The 27,558-nt window shown below is 36.9% G+C and overlaps 1 protein-coding gene across 3 annotated transcripts in view; it reads right to left on the reverse strand.

The window, feature by feature from the left end:
• MAP4K3 (mitogen-activated protein kinase kinase kinase kinase 3) overlaps positions 1-27,558 on the reverse strand; it is a 181,544-nt gene that overhangs the window by 76,248 nt on the left and 77,738 nt on the right. For all 3 annotated transcript variants that reach the window (XR_005832815.1, XM_040623136.1, XM_040623137.1), the window contains exon 3: positions 9,907-9,997. Coding sequence is in view for 2 of the 3 variants with exons in the window: in XM_040623136.1 (XP_040479070.1) it covers positions 9,907-9,997 (91 nt within the window). In the remaining variant the exon portion in view is untranslated. The remainder of the gene's footprint in view (positions 1-9,906; positions 9,998-27,558) is intronic.

A 27,558-nucleotide genomic window follows, 5' to 3' on the forward strand; every position in this document is an offset into this window, starting at 1 on the left:
TCTCATTATTTAAAAACAAAAAAAAGTCTTGATTCACATACTTTGTTTCTGACATATATCTTATTAGCTCTCCAATTGTTTTCCTTAAAATACCTGAGCACAGACAGTGTGACACACATTTCTAATTGGAAACACCCCTCTGTGCTCCTACCCACACACTCCAGAAGTGGCTGATTGAAAGACCCTGAGCGGAAGTCTACCTTCCAGAGGCAGCTACTACAAGGGCTTTGCTTTTAAGCTATTTTGATCTGTATGAGTGATTGTACTAATGAGCTTAAGGAATGTTAGAAATATTTTTTTCACTGATGACATAAATGCTACTCTGTATAGATTGCTTACAATTACCATTTGGCACCTCTCTCTCTGCCTTTGCTTAAACTGAGGTGTAAGACTGGCAAGTCCACCAACCAATAAATTTGGGAATGCTGCTTTGGCTCCAGCTTGATATGTGTAGATGCAGGATACCACAGCCTGTTCTTTCTAGGTTAGCTGGATCCTTCCTCGAAGAACAGGGATTCTCAAAGTGTGGTCTGGGGGCTCCTGAGGGGAAGCCTTTCAGGGAGTCTTTCAGGGGGGCAGCAAGGTCAAAACGTTTTCATAATAACACTAAAAAGCTATTTTCCCTTTGTACTCTCTTGAGAATCCAGAAGAATTTTCCAGAAGCTAGACAAAGTGATGATGATGTCATCCCTCTGACAGCTACTGCAATATGTGCTTAAGTATTCCTTCTCCAAAATTTTCTGAAGTTTTATTCTCTAATATAGTAAATATCAATAGATATAACCCACATAAACAAAAGCTCTTTGTGGTACTCGATAATTTCTAAGAGTGTAAAATAAAAGGGTTCTAATACCAAAATGTTTGGGAACCACTGCTCTAAAATATTTTCACATCTGCCCCAAATGAATCTTTCATGTAAAATACCTGTCCCGGGTGCTTCAGGAACAGGTACTGGGGACTTCCTCACATATCTTATAAAAACTGGGGGGATGGCTGTTTTGGGGTCTGCTCAGGATAAAATGAAATAACATGTAAACTGCTTAGTACAGGACCCAGAACACAAACCCAATAAACGTATGCTGTTTTCTACTTCTTTTGTTATAATTCATCTTGCAGTACATTTATGTAAGTCACCTAAGTTGCTCCTGGAACTGAACGAAGATATATATAAATAAAACTGGCATTTTAAGAAGATGTGGTCCATATCTACAATGGAATATTACTCAGGCATCAAAAAGAACGATTTTACAACATTTGCAGCAACATGGACGGGACTGGAGGAGATAATGCTAAGCGAAATAAGTCAAGCAGAGAAAGACAATTATCATATGGTTTCACTCATTTATGGAACATAAGAAGTAGGAAGATCGGTAAGAGAAGAAAGGGAAGAAGAAGGGGGGGTAAACAGAAGGGGGAATGAAGCATGAGAGACTATGGACTCTGGGAAACAAACTGAGGGCTTCAGAGGGGAGGGGGGTGGGGGAATGGGATAGGCTGGTGATGGGTAGTAAGGAGGGCACGTATTGCATGGTGCACTGGGTGTTATACGCAAATAATGAATCATGGAACCTTACATCAAAAACTAGGGATGTACTACTGTATGGTGCCTAACATAATAAAAAATTTTTATTAAAAAAATACTGTTTACTTTGAAAAAAAACTGGCATTCTCTTTTTCAAGAAAACAAAACAAGGAGATGGGATTGACTGACATGACTTCTTACTAAAATCACGCTAATCACCACTTCTTTCTTTTAAGTGCTCACTAATTATCTGATTAATAATTTATCCTACTGGGGGCTGATGACTGACATCAAGTTTAACAGTCTACTTTGTAGAAATCACCTCTTCATTTCTTTTGCAAATTGGTCACTGATGATCGCTAATATTTTGGTACCTCTCCTATTTGTCAAAAGACACTCACTGATAGTGGGTACCAATCCTATTTGCTAACTTTTCAGTATGATAAGATATAATTTATCTAAGTCTAAAAGCTTAGATTCACTCAAAAGTGTCTAGCTGTTCTATAATTATCTCCTCACCTATGTTGTGTTTCCATCCCTTCTTAATAAATGCTTTTCTTACCCTTTCCAATTTGAAAACGATTCTCCTCAGTAGAGAAAATGGACACAGGAAATGAGTTCTTTGCTTCCTTACATATTTCAATATTACATCAGCCTCCACTTGATGCTGTTCTATCCCCTTTTCCCATCCTGCTTAAAAACGTGATTTTCTAGTCATTCTATGAAAAATAACTTTTCAAACTTAAAAAATCAGAATTTGAGAAAATATATACTATATATATACTTTACTTTTTAAGATGCCTAAAATATTTTTAATTTATAACATTCTATTAAGTCTGGTATTATTATCAAAAAAAGTTGACTATTCAGAGTCTATCAGAAAAAGGACTTCCATCTGTTCCATGAAAGACCCCCTTGTGATGACAAATCTACATCTGCTTTTGGTCATTCACCAAGCCATCTGCCTAATAGGAAAAGGACTCAAGTCAATTGGCCCATTTTATGCAGGCCAGTACCTTCTAAAATCTTTGGCCCTAGGTATCTGAATTGAAACAACCACTGAGGTAAATATTCGAGGTATCACTAAAGGTATCAAATTTCTTTAGAATTCTTTTCTCTTATTTTGTAAAGTTGTCTTTCTATCTTATAAGGAATAGAAAAATAAATAAAGGGGGGAAGTTCACCACTTTAATCTTCTAGTTGAATGCTTACTAGAGCATACAGGAACTAACACTCTAATATTAATTCTATTTCACTGAACTGACAATCTTACAATTTCTAAAACATACTTTTTAACACATCAGACTTTAAACCAATTAAACAATACAGAATTTACATATTTTGCCCAAATATAACATAATTTAAAAAGTAAAATAAAATGTGAGCAAGATCACCAAGAATCCGCAGCTCTAGAATGTCTGCTAGAAACCGGCATACCAAATCATTCTTGCTGAGATGGGATGGCCAGCCATGGCCCCACACTGCAGTCCCCTGATCCCAGTACTTAACTGTGGGTTATCTTGGTGAACAAAAGTATTTGCTAATAGCCACTCCACCATATTCAGCAAAATAATTCAACTCCTAACTAGAACTATCAATGTGAAATTAAAAAGTTTAATAACTGCTAGTTGTTTTAATATAGCATAAACTTATTTAATGTGAACTGAATTTAAAATGTTCTGGTGTATTTTTATATTTTTTAAAGATTTTATTTATTTAGAGAGAGAGAGTGTGTGTGTGTGTATGTGTGAGCATACGCGCGTGTGAGCAGGGGGAGGAGCAAGGGAGAGAGAGAAAAAGAATCTCAGGCAGACTCCCCTGAGTGTGGAGCCCAACAAAGGGCTCGATCTCACAACCCCCGAGATCATGACCTGAGCCAAAATCAAGAGTCCGACGCTCAACTGACCCACCCAGGTGCCCCGGTGCGTTTTTAAACAGACATGCAAAAACCACTGCCTTCCAAAGGTTATAGGTAATTCATCTATCTGCTTCCCCTTTAACAATGAGGGATAGTTCTGTATTCAGGGATATAAGGTAACCTATTTATCTATAATTATACCTAACAACCCCCAGTTCAACCTACTAATTTCCAAGGAATAGGTGACTGAACAGCAAACCTATGGGAAGTATACTTCCCATAAAAAAAATCAATGTACAGTTAAACCAGTTTTAGAAATGTCATGTACTACAGTCTTCTCTTGGAAATTAAAATGCCACTGATATATTAAAGGCTCTAAGAAATCCTGCAGTGAGGCAGGGGGAGCTGACAGAAGGAAAGGAGGAAAAGGTGAGGAGAGGAGACAGCAGAAAGGAAGGAAGAATGGGGATGGAGAAAGTTGGGAAGTGGAGAAAGGGGAGGAGGAAGAAGGAGATTAAAAAAGGGGAACAGATAGGAAAGGGGAAAGGAATAAGAAATATAACTTCTTTAATTTTGTTTCGTTCACTACTTTCCCAAATTACTTATTCCATAGACACATTTGTTCTGTAGGAAACACACCAGCAATACCAGTATAAGGAGGTATTCTCATAAGAGAGTTCCACCAATTTTTTTGCTTAAAGCAGTGGTTCTCAACTGGGGGTGATTTTGCCCCTCAAGGAATACTTGGCAATGTCGAAGACATTTTGGGTTGTCACAACTGGGGAGGTGCTACCAGCATCCAGTAGAGGCCAGGGACACTGCTAACTATCTTATACGGGTTTGAAGTAACTGCTATTACTACGACTCCCATTGTACTTGAAGGAAACAAATGATGCTTGTGGCAGTATAACCAAAAAACTAATAACAAAACAGGAACACTGTAGAAAACTGGTGAAATCAGTACGAAGTATCTTAGTTTGGCTAATGGTATTGTACCAAAGTTGATTTCTTCGTTTTGACAAAAATACCATGGTTACATAAGAGGTCAGCATTAGGGAACACTGAGAACTCTTTGTACTATCTTTACAACTTTCATGTAAATCTAACATGTTCCAAAATTAAAAGTTTCCTTTTTTAAAAACAGGTAGTTAGTTGTAAATTAAAGTGAACTTAACTATAATTTTTATTTCCATAGTGTGAGCACTCAAAAAAGCATTTCCAGTTATTAAGATCCTGTGGTTTCTTTCCCTCTCCGGCCTCACCTTTAGCTCTAGAAAAAAATTTCTCCCAGTTTCTATGTAACTCAAGACACAACCATCTCTTTCCTGGATTACTATAACAAATGTACTGTAATAAAATGAACTTACTCCCTTTCTCAATCCCCTACACACCAGGTCCCTCCTCCACAGAATATATCACTCTGTGTTAAAATTTTTAGCGAGTATGCTCAATACCTACACGTCCTAATTAAGGGATAAATGGTTCCTTTTTGGCCACATCTCCATGGCTTACCTACTGCAACTACACCCTTTCCTTTTAAGCTCTAATGAAACTATTAGTTGTCTCCTGAGAACGTCATGATTTTTTTTCATGCATACATTTCCTTTGCCAGACATTACGATTTTCTACTCCCTTACTTTGACAAAATTAGATTTTCTACCATCTTCATCACTTTGGATCTTACATGGAAATTATTATGGCACCCAGCATATTATGTTGCAATTATTTGTTCATGTGTATTTCTTCTATTAGATTATGAACTCCTTACAGGCAAGGGGTGTGTTTTATCTGTCTTTACATCTCAAAAAACCAATACAGCACTCTATACATCCTGAGAAATGTAAAAACACTTTGTGAATAATGGTGGTGATTTACAAATGTTAGGAGATAAATTATGCTCACCCTAACTAGTACTCTTGATTTCAAAGGTTTAAAATATCTGATCCAGGGGCACCTGGGTCCCTCAGATGGTTGAACGTCTGCCTTCAGCTCAGGTCATGATCCCAGGGTCCTGGGATCAAGCCCCATGTTGGGCTGCCAGCTCAGTGGGGACCTGCCTTTCCCTCTCCTTCTGCCTTTTCCCCTGCTTGTGCTCTGTCTCTCTCAAATGAATAAAATCTTTAAATATAATAATAATAAAATATCTGATCCAAATGAAGTTTTTTACCGTACGGTTCTGATCTATTGGCTTATTTTTTGAGAAGCATTTGTTGTTTTTCAACTGCAGCTTTAAGAGTTCAAACTGGAGAGAATTGTCTCAATTTTCTTAATTTGTTCTGAAAGGATATGTTGGGCTAGGAATGCTTAGAAGGAACCTGAAGAGTCATTATTCACTTAAAAGAAGCAATAGTTAAGGTCTACTGGGAATAAAGAATAGGTCTATGATGATTTAAATCTGTTGTTTTATAAATACACACAAATCTACAGAAAAAATATAAATCAAACCAAGACTATTTACTTCTGTAAACTTCAGAGAGAAATTTTGTCCATTCAGTCCTTCTTGTACAGTATAGGTACTTAAGCATTTAAAAGACAATAGGCTTTTAATGATATTGAAGAGAGGAGTAGGGAATGCCCTATTAAGAATAACACTAGTGGGGACGCCTGGGTGGCTTGGTCGGTTAAGCGTCTGCCTTTGGCTTGATCCCAGGGTCCTGGGATTGAGTCCTATATCAGGCTTCCTGCTCAGTGGGAAGCCTGCTTCTCCTTCTGCCTGCCACTCCCCCTGCTTGTGCTCTCTCTCTCTCTCTCTGACAAATAAATAAAATCTTAAAAAAAAAAAAAAAAAGTTAACACAAGGCATTCTGTTTTTCAGGAGCTCAGTTTCAGTACTTCTTCAGGAAATGAGCATAGCTCCATTATTATAAAAGAGGCTTCTGAACTTAATTATATGCTGGTCATCTATTCATGAAATTCATAGAGTAAGTCTGAGTTCCTGAAGGGGAGATGTATTAATGGTAAAACCACATTAACTCAATTTCCTCGATTCTTTTGTCTTAATTTGTTGTAACAGGCTATAATGGCCATAAGAAGGAAGAAAGTTGCTAAGAACAGTATATATTTTAGGGGGTTTATATCAAGTTCAAAAAAATAAGCTCATTGTCTTTTGTAAAATCATTTGGTAATGAGAAGGAATCCAAGAAACCATGTTCCCTTTGAGATGAAATCTGGCCTTCCCAGGCTGGGAAGTACACCAAAAAGACAGCCAACCAGGGATCTGCAGGGCCTGGTTTAGATCCATCCATCTTTGGATGACCTTTAAAGAAGTCATTGACCCATGGGGCGCCTGGGTGGCACAGCGGTTAAGCGTCTGCCTTCGGCTCAGGGCGTGATCCCGGCGTTATGGGATCGAGCCCCACCTCAGGCTCCTCCGCTATGAGCCTGCTTCTTCCTCTCCCCCTCCCCCTGCCTGTGTTCCCTCTCTCGCTGGCTGTCTGTCTCTGTCAAATAAATAAATAAAATCTTTAAAAAAAAAAAGAAGTCACTGACCCAGCACCCCATTTTCTCATCAGTAAAAAGCATGGGCCTGGTGACAAGACCCCTTACTTAGTTCCTTCCAGCTCTAACACCTTGCAAGTCTAATCATTAGTATTCCATACTCTAAATTTGGCTGAGTCTGGACTTTAATTAGGAAACAAGGGAAGAATCTCTACAGAAAAGAAGAGCTAGAGAGAGGATTAATTGCTACTCTGTTATACTATTGTTTGCTTTCCTATCACTTTTATCAGCTATGCCAGTTACAGAATAAAATCATCTATTTAACCAGGATTTCTTATGTTAGATCACGCAACTCCAAACTACCACAGATAGCTCTGTTGAAAAAATGACTCTCATTCTGTCTGTTTTACTTTGGTTTCTGGGCAATTTTGCTCTGCATATTCTTATATTTGGATTAAAAGTACCCTTTAAAAAATTCATCTAGCTATACATAAAACATAAATTGTGTATTTTCTGTATGTACATTATGCTCCAATAAAAAGTTTACTTTAAAAAGGATATTCAGAATATAGTCAGAATACATTTCCTGAAATCTAGAAGTAAATACAATTTTTGTTAAGCATAACTTAATTGGCTCTCTCGTAGCATGTCTAGAAGTAAAAGTTAATGGGTGTGTCACTAAAGAGTTGCACTATTTTGCTCCAAGCCAAAACCAAGATGTATCAACAAAAATGGATATAAACTCAAGAGGAATTCACATTTTAGTGGGTAACAAGAACAAACTTTTTGCTGCCGAACTTGTGTAGGAAGACTCGCCTAAGTAACCCAGACAAATGTCCAGTTTTAGTTTAGTGTTAGGGGTTTTTTCCGGGGGTGGGGGGTGGGGGGGCAGGGGCAGTTTATTTCCAGCTCTTTGGCAAGTAAGAGAAAGACTAAGTCAAAAGTCATATGATCCATGAGCACAATAGTACAGAAAAAACTAGAACTCGAATCTGTCAGTAACTTGAAATTGGACTATAAACACTTGATCAAGCATCTTATTTATAAAATGGAAATAGTATCTACCAGAGTAGTATCAGTGTTGTTGAAAAGATCAAATGAGATACTAATATGATAACACTTAAAAATAGTTAAGAAGCAGAAATAGTAATAGTAGCAAAAGTAGTAGTAATAGGGGTTAGTATTTATGAAGCATTATATTTTAACCACTGTTCTTAACACTTTATATGTATTTACTCATTATCTTCATAGTTATCATGTCATGTATCTATGACTATCCCCATTTTATAGATGAGGAAATGGAGGGTCAGAGTGTTTAAGTAATTTGCTACAAGTCATTCAGTTAATAAATGATGGAGTCATGACTCAACCAACCCAAACAATCTGACTCAGTACTCAAGCTCTTAACTACCGAATATGCTATTGTCTCAATGGCAAAAAGACCAAGGTTAACATATAAATGGATGAGGCTATCCCGGAATAATAGGTTAAGCTTTGAATGGTCCCATAGTTTCAGAAGACTCAGACCATGTTTGAGAAATACTCTTAGATAAAAGACCTGTTTGTCCTTGGGGGAGAAAAACATTTCGTGATGCTTCTCAATTGAGTGTAAGTAGGTCATTTTGTTAGGACCAGTACCAGTAAAATTGCTTTGAAGTGATGATTTTAATGCATTGGCACAATCGATTATTTTTATCACAAACTTCACGGATTTTAAAGACTGTTTCTGGGGCACCTGGGTGGGTGACTCAGTCGGTTGAGCACCCACCTTTTGGTTTTGGCTCAGGTCATGATCTCGCAAGGGGTCAAGCCTTGTGCTGGGATCTGCTCAGCACAGAGTTTGCTTCAGATTCTCTCTCCCCTGTCTCTCCCACTCTCTCTCTCTCTAATACATAAAATCTTTGTAAATAAAAAAAAGAGAGAAAGAGAGAGACTGTTTCTTTGACCTAATACAGTAAAATTGCTTGTGCTGGGTCTGTCCATAAAATAAAGACTGATGCAGAAACTGTGTAAGGTAACTGTTTGAACCACTCACCATTAAAGTGGTTTTAAATTGGCTGTTATAGAACCCATTCAAAATGTGTTAACAGTCATTGACCTGGGAGTAGTTCCTGTCCCTATGTTAACTGAAGTCTCCATTAAACCCACTCTTCAATCTTAATGAAGGTGGGGCAATCAAAACTGTTCAAGGGTGGTTAGAATCAAGAAGAGTTGTTCTGGTTGGCTTTTTGCGAGCTGGGTAGAAGAGAGAGCAGAACTGCCCTGTCTTTTCCATATACGCTGTGACTGCATCAGGACAGAAGTGGGGTTTTTTATACCTGGATCACAGGACAATGGAAGCTGCAATAAGCTACTTCCTTATATATCTCACAGTAAAGCAGAATAAAATGTTGAAGAGTTTTTTTTAATACATAAGAAAACATTTTCCAATCCTCCTTTGGGGAGGAACCTTAAAAACAACTAGGTCACAGCATTCAGCTATAACTGCACACAGAAGTGAATGGAAAAACAGGATTTGACCTCGAGGTCATCCCCTATGGACTATGACCTGGGGAACCCGGCGTGGTCCTGCCAAACCAAAGAGGCCGCAAATTCACGGTCTAAGTTTACTTTACGATCTGGGAAAGTAAGAATCAGTGAAATAATTACAGTTCCTAGTCCTTTGGACAAAATGAAGGGAAGGGATGACGCAGTACCTGGAGGCCAGAAGCACAAAAGGAGGAAAAAGTCTCCACTAAAACCCTAGCCGTTAGAGGTGCTCCTGACTTTCTAAATCCACCCAAGTCCAGAAATAAGGGGCAGTGTGATGGCATGGTTAGATCTCTAGTCTACCACAGGAAGAGTAACCGTGGAGGTCAATTTTTACTCGTCAGCCTCCTCACTGAAACCACATCCAGAATTCCCAAGAGTACAAGATAAAAATCACAGACTACAATATTGGTCACAGAATTAACATAAACAGGTCAGAAATAAAAATTTCATTCACTGAAAGTATTCTGTATCTTCAAAGCATGAAGAAAATTACAAAACATGCGATTAGAGCTAATTTTATTTTGTTAAATGTATTAGGTGATGGGAAAAAATGTACCTGAGATAGCTTCCAAAATAAGCAACAATATTTGGGTGTTTACAGTCTTTCATCATAATAATTTCTTGCTGTACAACTGCGAAGTCTTCTCCTAGAATAAAAAACAAGCATGTTGAATATTCAGTAGGGTAAGTTTCAAAAGGTCAACTTGTTTCAAAACATAATAAATAATGTTACTGATGTTATATTTAATTACATTTTCAATCTTGACAAAAGTACAGTGATTAAAAGCGTGAACGCTGATCCCAGACTATCTAGATTCAAATACTATCTCTGTCCCTCATAAGCTGTGTGAGCTTGAGCAATTTACTTGACCTTTCTGTGCCAATTTCTTCCTCTGCAAAATGGGGACAAAAATAATCATAACCATCTCATACGGCTGTTGGAAAAGTTAAATGGGCTAATATATGTAAAATGCTTAGAACAGTGCCTGGTACAGAGTAAGGGCTATAGCAGCATTTGCTTTTAATATTATGCCTTGGACATAATCATCATATAATTCACTAGAAAACATAACATGGCTTTGTTCTTTTACTACCAAATAACACTTAATACAATTTGAGCACAAGGAAGTAATTCTTTTTTAAGTTAGGGCAGGAACCCTTATACACCAGGAGTGTCAAACATACCTCCCCAGGCTCCTGAGCTGAGAGGCCTACCCTCCAGCAGTACTGGATTACCAGATGGCCCACATACACAGGCTTCTCTTGGATTCAAGGGCCTTGCTCCAACTGCACTGGGATGCAGAATGGGATTCTATTTAGCCTGGTCGGACTATTAGTAAATAATCGCTCTCCTACTCCCTTCTTGCCCAAATTCTTCAAAATAAGATCTAGCAATCCTATAGCCGTGTCACATGCTCTGGCTCCTGAAAGAACACTTGTGATAGAGAAAAACACAACTGCAGTGAATGCAAATGTGGTGAACCAGAGACCGTGCAGAAAGAACAAATGGAAGGACTTACATCCTAATGAAAGTAGCTGTGCATTACTAATTCAGTTTTTAAAGCATTATATACTATGAATAGCCTAACTAAAAGTATATTGATAGCAAAGTAAGAAACAGGTTTCCTAAGTTAAGCTCAAATCGTATCAGGTCATTATGTCAAGTCCTGCCATTTCTTGCCTTGGCATTTTCCTACTCTAAATGTAGCTGAGACTTAAAGTAGCCTAGCCGTGAACCATTTGAACCCTGTGTCAAAACCCCACCCTACTGGGGCGCCTGGGTGGCAAAGCGGTTAAATGTCTGCCTTCGGCTCAGGGCGTGATCCCGGTGTTACGGGATCAAGCCCCACATCAGGCTCCTCCGCTATGAGCCTGCTTCTTCCTCTCCCACTCCCCCTGCTTGTGTTCCCTCTCTCGCTGGCTGTCTCTCTCTCTGTTGAATAAATAAATAAAATCTTTAAAAAAAAAACAAAACCCACCCTACTGCCCCAGTTACAAGGGAAGAAGTAACAGAGAAAAGACAGTATGTCGGGTTCTTAATTTCTGCAATCAAGTGAGTACAAAGTCAAAGATTTCCAAAGGAAGAAAAACAGGAAATTTCTAGGTTTCCAAAACTTCAGAAGAAAATCACTGAACTAGGATCCTCTTCTGAGTTTACTTCAGACCATTAAGAATTCCTGATTTTCATTATATTAAGAAAAATCCAATTAGAAATAATAAATTTAAATAATCTAATTAGAAATAATAAAGCCAAATAAGACTAACACCAATTTTCAAGGATGTACTAAATACTTTGAAAGTTCTAAATTTTGCTTTCACCTCCCCTCTCAATTGAACTTTCCCCAAACCAGTGAAGGGGTTACATGAGATCAAAGTTGATCTAGTCAGAATGAACATTAGGACTTTAGTTTGATGGTTGGAGGACAGCAGCTCTCTTTCTGGGGGTAGTCACTGCACAACTTTAAAGGGAGCCAGCATTAGAATAAAGCTGATCTGCAGAAAGCATTGAGGAAAAAGAGGAAAACAGGGGAAGGAAGAAGGCTCACTTGAGTCTCCGTAGCAAGCCTCATCTGCTTCTGTGAGCTTCAGATATACCTGCACATGATCAGTAAATTCCCTGAATTGTTTAAACCACCTTGAGTTGTGGTTTCTGTTACTCACAACTGGTTAAGCATTGCATCTTCTACTGTGATCTTTGCATGTATCATAGCTCTCACGACACTGCATCAATGTCTGAATTTCTACGTTCTCACTAGAATATTATATCCTCTAGGACAGGATTATGCCTTAATCATCTTTGTATCCCTAGCAACTTCTATGTGATCCACAAAATTGTTGCCTAAATAAATCTATGATATGACATAATTCCTCTGTATGTTGACTCCAAATCAAGAATGTCTGTTTTTGCTTTAATTTCAACCAGTTATTACCATATTTTATACAATTAATTGCTTATTTGCTACTCCTTTGTTTTACAAAAACCTGCGAATGGCTTTAAGTCTTCAACTACATCTTTCCCAGAAAATGGTGTTAATCCAAAGTGCCTCCTTTTTCCTATGAAGTCATTTTCTATGTGATCATGAGAATGGTTAAAGTCAACATTTTTGTGGGGAAAAGGAATTCAAAGAAAAAAATCCACAATTCAATTTTTAAAGGTAACTGAAAAAGCCAGATTTGGGCAGGAAAAAAGAAAAGAGTTTCTATACAGCAATAATCCAAAACGGCCTAAGAGATTTAAAGTACTTTCTTCAAAGCTCCAGAGAAACACACTCCAAAGAATAAACAGGTACCCCCACCCCAAATCCTAGCACACTTAATTGGATACTGTAGACCAGGGTGGTTAGACTAGATAATCTCTAAAAATTCTTTCCAATTCTGAGAGTCTAGGATTTTTCATAAAATTTTTAGACATTAAAGTGAAGAATATATCTTCCAAAAAGTGGCAGGCAGGAGGCAGGACGGGCGAGGAGGAAAGAAAGAAACCCTAATTGAGAAAAACAGGCAAGCCTACAAGCAGAGCAGATCATGAATAAACCAAGTAAACAGGCAGAAAAATACAAGGACTTGAGAAGTTCTCAGAATAAATATAATACATATTAAGTGTTCAACAGCAGGCTGAGTAATGGCCCCAAAGGTAGAAAGATCCTAATCCCTAAAACCTGTGATATTACCTTATATGGCAAAAAGGGTTTTGCAAATGTGATGAAATTAAGGATCCTGAGATGGGGAAATTATCCTGAATTATCTAAATGTAATCACAAGTGTCTTCGTAAGAGGGAATCAGAGGGAGACTTGAGTTTAAGATAAGAAGCAAGTGCTATGCTTTGAAGATGGAGGAAGAAGCCAAGAATTAAGGAGTGCAGGGAATGGAGCTCTAGAAGCTGGGAAAGGCAAGGAAAAACATTCCCCCTGTGAGTCTCCACAGAGAATGCAGCCCTATAGACACTTGGATCTCGACCCAGTGAAATTCACTTTGGATTTCAGAATTCCACAACTCTTAAGAGAATAAATTTGTGCTTTTCAAGCCACGAAGTTGGTGGTAATCTGTTTCAGTAGCCAGAGGAAACTAATACACTACTACTATCAACATTACTACTATTGTGACAGAGCTGGCTAGCTATTCACAAATAATCTGTGTTCTCCCTTCCATTGTGTAGAAGTTATTGGTGGGAGGCAATCATCTAGTCAAAGACATTTCCCTCAGGGTGAACACTAATGTGCCCAAGAGACTAGTTCTTGCCAATGCAAAGTGAGCAAAAGCAATGTGTCCTTGGTCCCGCTATTTACTTCCTTATCAGCAAACTACATGACACTGTGAGGCAACAGGAAATGCATGAAGTCCGGGTCCCTGAGTCACTAGTAGAAAGAAATCATCTAACACATTGAGCATCTGCACTAAACTACATAAACTTGAAATAAAACTTTATTATGTTAAGCCACTCATATGTTCTAGTTTAGTTATTACAGTAAATAGTATCCTATGCTGATATAATAATTACCATCCATTTGTAAAAAAGGTTGTCCAAACTGTAATAGGTGCTTCACAAATGTTTTAGTGGATTAATAAACAAGAGATTAGTTCCTCTATTTAATAGAGAACAGAACCAGATTATAGGCATTTCTATTTGTTATATAATGCTTTCCTGTAAACAGCTGTATTTAGTCATATGTGTAAGAACAAAAGAGGAGACTTGAATGTCAAGGAGGTGGGGTCTTTCCCTGAAAACTATAATAAAACACAGAATCCCTAATACCTCCTTGCCTTTTAGATACAAACTGACAATCACTGTATTTCTAACATTTCATAAAATTCTTGACTTTTTCTTCAACAAAATAATACATAACCTTAAGTCAAATGCATACCTAACTGACCGCCATTTTGGTATGCCTAATTATTTCACTGGTGTAAACTGGGTACATTTATAAAGTCTACTCTTCTTCCATTAACATAAGCATTTTGAATTAATAAACTATCCATTTACTTTTTTATAAAATTATAACTAAAAAAATTCAATAAAATAATTATACAAGTATTGTTGTTTGGATGAATATGGTGAAGCTGTCAAAACAGAACTAATGGTTGGGAGGCAGAACTGTCATTTTGCTCTGTGTAACAGCTTATGCATCTAATTCCAAGTCATTGTATGAAGGCAGCTGACATGTCTCTTCAAACTGAAGAAGCAGAGGTTATTTCAAAACCAAACTGGGAAAATTTAAGGATTATCTGTATTGGGAGAGAACCAACAGAGAACTAAGTCTTAGTCTATTTGGAAACTGTGTATCCTATTTCCTTTCTGTCCCCTGTGAAGTAAACACAAATTTACAAGTCATCCTCAATTTCCCTTTGTTTTCTTACTTTGCTTCCTATTTCCTATTTTGTTTCTTTGCTTTCTTATTTTCCTTTAGTCATCTTTATGTCTCTCTTCTAAATGTTTAACATCTTCATAACCCTAATAAGATGATATGGTTTGATAAATGTCATTATAATGAAATAAGTCTTTGCATTATCAATAGTAATTTAGCACAGTAACTAAGAACAGAGCAAGTTGAGATTAAAAATGCTTTTAATTATCATTTCTTAAGTTTTAAAAGCAAGTTTTCTCAACTTGTTATACCTTCCAGCTTATAATTCTGTGAAGAGATACCTGTGTGAGTGTACGTTTGTGTATATATGTCATTTGTGAAAATATCTAATGCTTTAATTTGGATAAAGGTGAACGGTTACTCTTTATATGGTCTCTCTTGAGAATATATTCAACAACCACCATACACTGAGCAGCAAATATGATATAAAAGAGAATGTTCTAGAGACTAGAGCTAGAGGTCCAGAAATGAACAAGACTTTCCTTGACTTTAAGAAACTTAGAGGGGACATAAAATTTGTACTATAATAACTGTAATAGCTTAAAGTCAAACCTTAAGTAATTCCCTTATTTCTAGAACATCAAATCTATACTTGGCTACTGGACTCACCATATCTAGCAACTCACCGTATCTAGCACAGTGTCATGAAAGCAAAGAAACAAAATAACAATTTTTAAAAATCCTTAAGTTAACAAATTAGAATATATCAAATTAAATTATATATCTAAGGATAAGCTTTAAAATTTGTAGGCCATAAATAAGATATTGTGGGAGATAAAAAATGGAAAGAAACCTCACTTTTTTTTTTTTTTTTAAAGAGAGAGTGTGCGCATGTGAAGGGGATGGGGAGAGGGAGAGAGAGAATCTCAGGCGCAGGGATCAATCTTATGACCTTGAGATCACGCTCTGAGTTGAAATCAAGAGTCAGACACTTGACTGATTGAGCCACCTTGGCACCCTGACACTTCACTTTTGAAGAGAAGAATTTACTATGGTAAAGATTGCAACTGTCTCATGAATTAATCCCTGAATTAATGTAATACCAATCAAAATACCAACTATAAAAAATTAAAATTATATTCATCAGAAAAAATAAACATGGGAGAACCATTTTGTAATTGGCATTACTTTAACATAAGTAGCTCTTACTTAAGAATTGATATACCCAGAAAAATTCTCATCTTTTTTGATTCTTTATCTGCCCTGGATCATATTAAATGTTCTCTGCCACAGAGATAAGTAAAAGAAACAAAAAGCATCCAAACTGGAAAGGAATAAGTAAAATTATCTGTTTGCAGTTGATGTGCTCTTATGAGTAAAAAAAAACAAAAACAAAACAAAAAAAAAACCCTAAAAGATTCCATAAGACAACTATAAGCACGAAAAAATGAATTCAGCAAAGTTGCAGGATATAAAAACAACATGCAAAAATTAGTTGTGTTTACATATCTGGGCAATGAATAATCCAAAAAGAAAATTATGGAAAATCTCAATTATAATCTCATCAAAAGAATAAAAGACTTAGAAATAAACTTAAGCAAGGAAGTGAAAGACTTGTACACTAACAACTATCAAATATTGCTGAAAGAAATTAAAGAAGACATAAATAAATGGAAAGATATCCCATATTCAGAGACTGGAAGGCTTTATATTGTTAAAGTCTCCTTACTACCCAAAGTGATCTATAGATTCAATGCAATCTTTATAGAAATCCCAGTGGCATTTTTGGCAGAAATAGAAAAAACAATCCTAAAAGTCATATGAAACAACCACAAAAGATTCTGAATATCCAAAACAATCTTGAGAAAAAAGAACCAAGCTGGAAACCTCACATTTCTTGATTTCAAAACATATACTACAAAGTTACAGTACTTACAACAGAATGGTACTGGCATAAACACGAACATACAGGCCAATGGAACAAAATACAGAGCCCAGAAATAAACCCACACATATATGGTCAACTGATTTTGTACAAGGGCACCAAGACTGCAGAATAGGGATAGGGATAGAATAGTCTCTCCAATAAATGGTGCTGGAAAAAATTGGATATCCACATGCTGAAAATGAAATCAGACCCTTATCTCACACCATACACAAAAATCAACTCAAAATGAATTAAAGACTTAACTCAAAACCTGAAATTGTAAAACTTCTAAAACTTCATAACATTGGTCTTGGCAATGACTTCTTGGATATGACACGGAAAGAACAAGCAACAAAGGCAAAAACAGACAAATGGGACTACATCAAACTGAAAGCTGCTGGCACAGCCATGAAAACAATCAACAGTGAAAAGGCAATCTACAGAATGGGAGAAAATATATGTAAACCATGCATCTGATAAGGGGTTAATATCCTTAATATATAAGGAACTCCTATGTCTCAAAAGCAAAACATCTCAAAACAAAACACCCAATTAAAAAATGGGCAAAGGACTTGAATAGACATTTCTCCAAAGAATACAAACAAATAGCCCACAGACACATGAAAAATGTTCAACATCATTAATCATCAGGTAAATGCAAATCAAAAACCAAAATGAGATATCAACTTACACCTGTTAGGACAGTCAAAGAAAGAAGGAAAGAGAGAGAGAGAGAGAAAAAGAGAAAAAGAGAAAGAGAAAGAAAGAAAAGAAAATAGGAAAGAAAGAAAAGAAGGAAAAGAAAGAAGAAAGAAAGAAAGAGAAAAAGAGAAAGAAAAAGAAAAAAGAGAGAGGGAGGGAGAGAAAAGAAAAAACAGAAAGAAAAAAGTGTTGGTGAGAATGTAGAGAAATCTGAATACTTGTAAAACTGTTGCTAAGAACGTAAAATGATACAGTTGCTATGGAAAATAGAATAGAGGTGCTTCAAAAAATAAAAAAATAGAGCTACCATATGATCCAGCAATACAACTTCTGATTATTTGCCCAAAGGAACTGAAATAAGGATCTCACAGAGGTATTTGCACTCCTATCTTCACTTCAGCATTATTCACAATAGCCAAGAGGTAGAAACAACCTGAAAGTCCCCTGATGAACAAACAAACAAATGTGGTGAATATATACAGTGGAATATTGTTCAACCACGGAAGAGAAGAAAATCGTGTCATATGCTACAACATGGGTGCCCCTTGAGGATGTTATGCTAAAGTGAAATAAGCCAATCACAGGAGGAATTCCACTTATGTGAGGTACTGAAAGTAGTCAACACTCACAGAAACAAAAAGTAGAATGGTGGTTGCCAGGAGCTGGAAGAGAAATGAGGAGTTATTGTTCAATGGGTATAGAGTTTTAATTATGCTAGATGAAAAAGTTCTAGAGATCTGCCGTACAACATTGTGTTTATAGTTAACGATACTGTACTATACACTTAAAAATTTGTTAAGAAGGGTAAATCTGTGTTTTTTACCACACACATGCATGCACACATGTGCACACACAATCGTCCTATGGCCAGAGAGAAAAATTTAAGCTTAGACTATGGGAAACAAATAAGATTCCCATCTTATGGGTACTTCATTCACAAGCCTTCCTGCTTCCATTCTATTTTAAACACACAGAAGTGGGAAAGTCCATCTATGCTATATGTAAAAGTATTTCACAGCTAATTTCAATTTACCTTTAATCTGATATGTGGTACCTTTCAAAATACATTATTTACGAAACTGTATTTCATATTATAGAAACAATAAATGGAATTAACAGTATTTCAGTAATCCATGGCTCACTTCCCAGAGCTGTTATTCTTAAACAAGCTGTCAACTACTGTCTCAAACTACCAGAGTACCAAGAAATATCGAAATCCAATTACTATCTTAAACTACCAGAAGACCATGAAATCCAAGGGCTGATCTTAAAAAGATAAGAAATTGACTTTAAGTAATTACAATATAAAATTATAAAATAGTTTTTTGTAAAACCACAGGACTAGTAACCAATTTTTAGTTTTGGGAGGAACACTCAAATCACACTTGGTACCACACAGAAGTATAAAGGAAGTATTTAATAATCCTATGGACTTCCAGATATTCCAATATAAATGAAAAAACTAATTATGATAGCAGTATTAGTATTCTTAAGGACTGCACATAAGAAAATGACTCTCTAAATATATCATCTAATGAAAATACCTTAAAGTCTATTTATTTGTTTGGCCATCTTTTCATAAGTGTTCATGATTAACAACGCTTCAGGTAAGTATACACTTACATTTGCATAAATTGTTACAAATCAACTTTGACCTTGTGTTCAACAGGATCAAAAAGAAATTTCCTTGCTGCAACTAAACAGTAAAAGATTAAAATATCCTGATTGGTGTACCAAAAGAGTTTCCAACAGATGACTAGGTTTAGTTTTGCCACAGATACTGTGTGTGTGTGTGTCTATCTGTGCTGTATCCATAAAAAGAGTAAGATTTTTTTTTTCACACCCAAAGAACCAAATTCTATCCCCTTTTCATTTTAAGAAAATATCTGAGAGGGGGCGCTTGGGTGGCACAGTCGTTAAGCGTCTGCCTTTGGCTCAGGGCATGATCCCGGCATTCTGGGATCGAGCCCCACATCAGGCTCCTCCGCTGGGAGCCTGCTTCTTCCTCTCCCACTCCCCCTGCTTGTGCTCCCTATCTGGCTGGCTGTCTCTCTCTCTCTGTCAAATAAATAAATAATAAATCTTAAAAAAAAAAAAAAAAAAAGAAAAAGAAAAGAAAAGAAAGAAAATATCTGAGAAAACATTCCCCAATGTGAACAGACAGTGAGGTTAGAGTGGCTTAACCTGAAATTCCTGACTAACCTGCTAGGTCTCCTTTTCTCTTACCTGGATCCAGCTCTTCTTTTGAGAGCCTGGTTTATCAATGTAGCTCTGATGGAAGATTCAAAATAAAGTAGGTACCCATAACTCAGAAATGAATTCTCAGTACCAGTCCTCTGGATTACATCCCTCCTACTTTATTAAAAATTATAGCAGCATACCTAGAGTTTCTTTATGTAAAGTAGGTCTGTGGTAAGCTCAAAAAACATTCTGGAGTAAGAACAGAAAAAGGAAACATAAATCATGGTATAGTTTTTAAACCAAGTGAAGAATTTAATGGGCAATAATTTCTCTATTTTTATCATGCTTACCAACAAGAGCCACAATCCTATTGTTAGAGATAGTTCTACAACTTCGAGATGCTTCAAGCTCTCTGAAGGTCTGGTTTTCTCTCACAAGGCTTGATTTAAAAATACAATTTTCTAGTGGCTGCTGGTACTGAGGCTATGTAGGCATAAAACCCAGCTGAATAAAAGTTAAGAAAATATCAGTCCCTAAAATCAACACAGTACAGCAAAACTATTCTCCCCAAACCTCAATTTGGATATACACTGTTCCGCTCCCTTTCCCCTAGTAACCTACCAGTCATGTTTCAGTCCTATCTTTCCACCTTAAAATCTCATGCAGTCAGCCCTGCCTTCCATGCCACTCAACTGTGGCTGCTGTAAGTGTAACAGGTCTTCTTACCCCCAGAGTCTCTCTTCTCAATCTGTACACTGACCATGCTACTAACCTGTAAGAAAAAAAAAAAAAAAAAATCCTGCAGTCCACAGGATAAAGTCTAAATCCTAAATCTTTGGGCTACTACTTAGAGTTCTCCATAAACTATCATCAATCTGCTTTTTACATCTTATTTCCCACTACACCCAAACACAGCATATCACTCTAGTCTTATTTCCCAAGTAGGTCTAGTATGCCAACACCACCTTTGTTTTCACACCATCCTCATACGATATACCTTCCATTCTCCTATAGCTTGCAAAATCCTAGCCGGCCTTGGAGGCTCAGTTGAACTGTTCTTTTCCTAATTATACCAAGTGAAATGAACCTCACAACCTCTATGGAACCCACCAAATCAAGCAGGATATATGAGCTACTCTGTCCTATTAGTGTCCTCTCACAGAGCATCTTGCCTAGATACTCCCTATCTAGAGCATTTCACAGAGTAAACAGTCAAAGCCAGCTATTCATTGACCTGGGAACTGATTAAGTTTTTCTAGTCACAGCTGTACCCCCATCCCTTACTGCCAGCAGAATTCATATACACACACACTTGGCTCAATGAGTGAATCCTTGTAGTCTGGCTGCTACATAAACACTCTAGTTAATTTTCACACTGGGTAACAAGCTCCTTGAAGGCAGGAACCCTGTCTTTGTATCTTCTATTTAAACTAAATTGAGTGCTAAATAAATATTCATGCAGTTAAACCCACTGAAAAGACACACAGGATTGGAAATGAAGAGTAAATGGCAGATATATTAAATAAAAAGTCCTTTGTTGTTTGTTTTTTTATTTTTGAGCATTATTACCCTTCAATGTGTAACAGTATAGTCAGCCTCAAGGCCACAACAGGCCTCGAATATATTGAAGAGTGGCTAAGCAATCCATGATTAATCTTTGAGAAGTAACTACCATAAATGATGTAACAATGACTCTCTTCATTCTGGCAATAAACACAGTGCAGCGTGGAGTAAATAAGTGGCGGTAAGGGATCTGCTACAGCACTCCAGGGAGCCAGGAAAAGGAGCCAGATCAGTGATTTCCCTGGTGTCCTCCACTCAAGATGAAAGTAAAGGGGAGAAAGCACCTCTCCTACCTCTCAGGAAAGAAAAAACTCATGTCAAAAGGAGACAGGAAAGAAAAGAAAATTTGTAAGACGTAACTTCAGAGAGCCATGAAAAGCTAGTGGAGTGAGGGTCTTCCCAGTGCCAATCACACTTTCAAAATTTCGCACAATTTAAAAAATGTCGCTCTCATAGAAACAAAACAGAATACTCTATTCTTCTTACTATGAATTTCCCTGCTCATCAATCAATATACCTTCAGTGTGCTGGAAAAGGAATGAGTTTCCCCATTTAGAAGAAATGAGATTTTTCCCCTGAGTTGCTACCTAATTAATCAGTGTTATCTGCATTTACATTCTACTTTAAAAACTGGTGCTACAAGCAATACCGCAAATGAGTAATTAGAAGTAACTGTAATTAAATCCTGCTTTTTAGTGTGAAAAACTAAGCAATGGGCCATGAATCAGAGGAATCAGATCCACAAATAAGATGTGTGAGTTTGGGCAAATTACAAATGCGGTGCCTCCTTTTCAGCAGGAAATGTGAGAGTCAGGTTTAAGAAACTGAGTACTTCCCTGTCACCTCATCTTTTCTATGACAGAAGTTTTCGAAGTTGTGAAACGTGAAAACCAATGAGAAAGAAGACCTAAAAAGTTCCTTATGGCTCTAAAATTGACTTTTAAAACACACAAAGAAAAAAAAGACACTCAAGAGACCCACAATGCAGATAGCTATCACACCTTCGAAGAACTGGAAGGTGAAGTGTGGTTCTACTAGCAAGCTCTGCCATGAGTTCTCATCCTGAGTCATTTTTAGTTTTCTTTTAAAATAAGTCTCCAAGAGTTGGCAGTGAGCTACTGCAACTGGCTTAAGGACCACAGGAACAAACCTGTAGTCTGATAATCAGGTTTCCTGATGCACTGCACGGAAGAAGACCACACGCCAGAGGAAGCTTGAGCCATCTCACAAAACAAAGGAAAAGACAACAGTTACTGTAAGATTTGGGGAGGAATGGCGTTTAGGTGAAATTTACATGAAGTTGTGCTGTGACAACCTTCCAGCAAAGCGGAGTATGTAAAGGGGTCTACTTCAGGACTGGACTGCAGAGTGAACCCAAGGTCCTCTTTCCGTAGCAACTACCAAGTTAAGATACACGCTGATGGTGTATCCAGAGACCCCTTATCTGCCGCTGCACATCTCGGCTGTAAATCAAGATTGCTTCTCAATAACAAAATGACTTACAATTCTCCAGGCAAGAGCCATGTTTCTGCGGGTCTATGATTTTCAAGAATAAAGTTTCTCAGGATATAAGCAAGCCAAAGTCACTGAAAGACAGTGTTACTACAACACTTTCCAACTGCACCAATCTTGGGAGAAATACTGTCTGAGGTTTTTATCTGGGTCTGTTACTCCAGCCTGATAAACAGGCAGGCAAATTTTTACTCTCTCCATTAGTTACATGAGATTCCCGTCTCCATTCTACATGACTGTGAAGAACAACTTGCTAATTAAACTGTTTACTTGATGTTCTTTAGAAAGAATGGTTTATTTGCTGGTTTATCTTTTGGTTTGTTTATTATGCATTAATTTCTCCACAGAAGATGTCCAATTCAGGCAGATATACAGGTTTTGCAGAAACAGTTATATCTGACCCCCGTGAAGTTCACAGACTCATTTATGTGCACAGAAATCACTCCGCTTGTTAAGTGGTGTCTCCACCACAAAGGTTTTCATTGACTAGCTCTAGGTTAAGTGGACATCCAGCTGAACTCGACAGCAGACAGTTTCCATACACTGTCAACTCCTAAGAGCAGGGCGAGAGCAGGCTCTGGAGCTCCATGGCCAGGGTTCAAATCTAAGATCTACACTACTAGGGCAAGCCATTTAAACTTGCAGTGCTTCTGTTTCCTTATCTATAAAAAATAGGGACACTAATATAATGATTAAATGAGTCAACAAAGCACTTCATACAGAGCCTGGCACAAAGTCTGAATAAACACTAGCTATTTATCAGCAAAAAAACCCCAAAAGAGTCCTGGTTTAAACCGATGCATCTCTAAGAAATCTCTAAGATATTTTCTGTTAAGTCTCTATATACTCATTATTTTGATTTATTCAATAAATACTTCTGAGTGTTTACTAGGTATCAGGCAATTTATCAAGCACTGGGAATCTTATGGTAAAAAAAAAAAAATGAAGTTTGCCCTCAACAGAAATAACAGTCTTGTGAAGACTTGAGGACTGCCACATTCTTACCAATAGTTCTATCGATTTTTTTTCTACTAAAAACACACCCTTGTTGCTGAGGAAAAGATGTCATCTTCTCAAAGAACTGCTGTTATTAGACAGTGAGCTCCTTTAGAACAAGGACCACATCTTGTTACTGATAACTCTAGTGCCTAACTATAAAGGTCTCAACAACAGAAGAGTCAACAAATATTCTGTGGTGTTTCCCTAATTCTTGGTTCTATAATTCATTTTTTTCCAAATTGAATTTTACTACTGATACATACATTTAATGTGTATTTCTCCTCTGTCATCTACACACACACACACACACACAGCAAAAAAGCTGTTATAAATCAGCAGCAGATCTTACAACTAGGGTGACCAACCTTCTCTGTTTGTCCAGGACTGAAAGACTTCTGGGACATGGCACTTTCAGTAGTAAAAGTAGAAAAATCCCATGCAAAATGAGATTTTTTGGTCATTCTGCTCATCAACTCAGAGCTGATGGTTTTGGAAAAGTACAAGTACAATTGCATGTCAAAAATAAAACAAAAGACAAAAGCTAATCAAATTTCACAACTTCACAGGTTCTGACCATAAAAACTAGACAAGAACATCCTGTACTGTGGGTACCTGCCCAACACCAACCCTTCCTCCTGATTATCAGGAGTCTCCCTACTTGTCCTCCTTCCTCCTGCTTCCCTCCAGGTTGTTGGTTATGGCAGTTAGGCTACCTTAACCTCTGGAGCTTTCCAAAGGACAGCACTGTTAGTCACTTTTCTTCCCCACTCTTTTTTATTTTTGCTCCCAACTCATACCATGCTCTTTTCACAAATGTTTTTATCATTAGCAACTCTGTAAGGAGACTTCTTTCTCAATTCCAAACATAACTTATCTTTTCCTACTCCTGCATTTTCTTCAACCCTTTCCTAGTTACCACCATTTCTCCACCTTTTTGCTAAGTAAAAAAAGTAGCTGTCCCAGCAGTCCTACTAGTATTTCTAGTTACATACGTGTAACTGATAAGAGCCCAAGTCTCTATTTTTACTTGCTTCTAAATTTAAGTATTAATATAGCAATAAGCATTATTTTCTAGTATTAATACTGCAATGAATACTTTTAATAGGTTTAATGAGACATAATTCACCCAAATGAAGTGTACAATTCAATGGTTTTTAATATACTTATAGGATTGTACAACCATTATTGCAATCAATCTCAGAAACTTTTCAAATCTCATTAGCAGTCACTCCCCATTCCAATCATTCCTCTCTCAACCCTAGGAAACCACTAGTCTACTTTCTGTCTGTACAAATTTGCCTTTGATGGACATTTCATAAAAATGGAAATACACTATTTATGGTCCTTTGTGACTAATTTCTTTCATTTTGCATAAAGTTTTCAACATTCATCCATACTGTACATGTATCAATACTTCATTCCCTTTTTTTGGTAAATAATATTCCACTGCAGATACACATTTTACTCATCCACTCACGGTTGATAAATATTTAGGTTTTTTTCTACTTTTTGGCCATTATGAATAATGCTGCTCTGAATATTCATGTACAGGTTTCTGTGTAAGTGCAGATTTTCATTTATCTTGTGTACATACCTAGAAGTGGAAAAGCTAAGTCATATATAGCTCATTGTCTAACAATTTTGGGGAGCTACCAAACCATTTGCCAATTTACATTACCACCAGCAATGTGAGAGGGTTTCACTCACCCCATGATCCTACCAACACCTGTTATTGTCTTTTTTCTTTTTTATTACAGCCATCTTCATGGGTATGAAATGGTACCTCAATGTTTTGCATTTTCCTAATAACTAATGCTGCTGAGCATCTTTTGAGCCTGTACCTATTGACCATCTGCGTTTCTTTTTGAGGAAGTGTCTATTCAAATCCTTTGCCTGTTTTTCAATTGGGTTGCCTCATTTGGGGGGAGGGGGAATAGTCTCTTTTTTTAATTGAGTTGAAAGAGTTTATATATTCTAGATATAGTCCCTTATCAGAAATATAATTTACAAACATTTTTCTCTCATTCTGTACACTATCTTTTCACTTTGTTAATTATCAATCATTTTCCAGGACAAAAGTTCTTAATTTTGATATAATCCTTATCTAGTTTTTCTTTTTTCATACTTTTGGTGTCATATTTAAGAAACATTGCCTAACCCAAGGTTACAAAAACTTATTCCTATGTTTTCACTTAAAGTTTTATAGTTTTAGCTTTTACATTTACATGTATGATCCATTTTGCATTAATCTCTGTGTATGGTGTGAGACAAGAGTCCAATTTCATTCTCAGCATCGCTTATTTAAAAAAAAAAAAACATTCTTTTTCCCACTGACTTGTCTTAGAGACGTTCTCAACAATCATGACCATAAACGCAAGGATTAAATTCTGAATGCTCAATTCTATTCTACTGATCTATAGGTCTATCCTTATGCCAATGAAGACCACACTGTCTTGATTACTGCAGCTTTGTAATAACTTCTAAAATGGAGCAGTGTTAAGTGAGCCCTTCAACTTTGTTCTTTTTTTCAAGACGATTTTAGCAATTCCAGGTCCCTGGCATTTCTGTATGAATTTTAGGGTCAGCTTGTCAATTTCATTGTGCCGAATCTGTGTATCAATTTTAGGAGTACTGCTATCTTAATAATACTAAGTCCTCTATCTATGGAATGTCTTTCCATTTAGATCTTCTTTCACCAGTGTTTTATAGTTTTCAATGAACAAGTCTTGTGTTTCTTTTGTTAAATTTGTATCTAAGTATTTTAATCTTAGTTTTTTAGCTTGTCGTCTTAATTTGATGCTATTATAATTAGAATTACAATTTCACGTTCGGAATGTCATTGCTTGTATACAGAAATAAAATTGATTTTTGTATATTGATCTTTTATCACGCAACCTTACTGAATCTATTATCAGTTTTAATAATACTGCAGTGGATTCCTTAGGATTTCCTAGATACAGGATCGTATTACCTGCAAAAAGAGATAATTTTACATTTTCCTTTCCAATCCTGATGCCTCTTACTTCTTTTTCTTGCCTAACTGTCCTAGGAAGATCTACAATGATGAACACATATGGTGAAAATGTACTTCCTTGTCTTGTCCCTGATATTGGAGAAAAGGCATCTTTGTCTTTCATCATTAAGGGTAGGTGTTTTATACATGCACTTTATCAGGCTGAGGAAGTCCCTTTCTATTTCTAGTCTGTTTAGTTTTTTTTAAATCATAAAAGGGTTTTGGATTTTGCCAATTGCCTTTTCTGCATTGTTGAGATGATTTTTGTTCTTATTCTATTAATATGTTATATTACAGTACTTGATTTTCAGATTTTTTAATTTTTTTATAATAATTTTTTTTATTATATTATGTTAGTCACCATACAGTACATCCCCGGATTTTGATGTAAAGTTCCATGATTCATTAGATGCGTATAAAACCCAGTGCACCATGCAATACGTGCCCTCCTTACTACCCATCAACGGCCTATCCCATTTCCCCACCCCTTCCCCTCTGAAGCCCTCAGTTTGTTTCTCAGAGTCCATAATCTCTCATGCTTCATTCCCCCTTCTGATTACTCCCCATTTCTTTATTCCTTTCTTCTCCTGCCGATCTTCCTAGTTCTTATGTTCCATAGATGAGAGAAACCATATGATGTCCTTCTCTGCTTGACTTATTTCACTTAGCATTTTCTCCTCCAGTGCCGTCCATCTTACAGCAAATGTTGAGAACTCGTTCCTTTTGATAGCTGAGTAATATTCCATTGTATATATGGACCACATCTTCCTAATCCAGTCATCTGTTGAAGGGCATCTCGGCTCCTTCCACGATTTAGCTATTGTGGACAATGCTGCTATGAACACTGGGGTGCATATGCCCTTCTCTTCACTACGTCTGTATCTTTGGGGTAAATACCCAGTAGTGCAATGGCTGGGTCATAGGGTAGCTCAATTTTTAACTTTTTAAGGGACCTCCACACTGCTTTCCAGAGTGGCTGTATCAACTTGCATTCCCACCAACAATGT

The sequence above is a fragment of the Ursus maritimus genome, unplaced genomic scaffold (assembly GCF_017311325.1).
Source record: "Ursus maritimus isolate PB19 unplaced genomic scaffold, ASM1731132v1 scaffold_6, whole genome shotgun sequence".
Taxonomy (NCBI): Eukaryota; Metazoa; Chordata; class Mammalia; order Carnivora; family Ursidae; genus Ursus; species Ursus maritimus.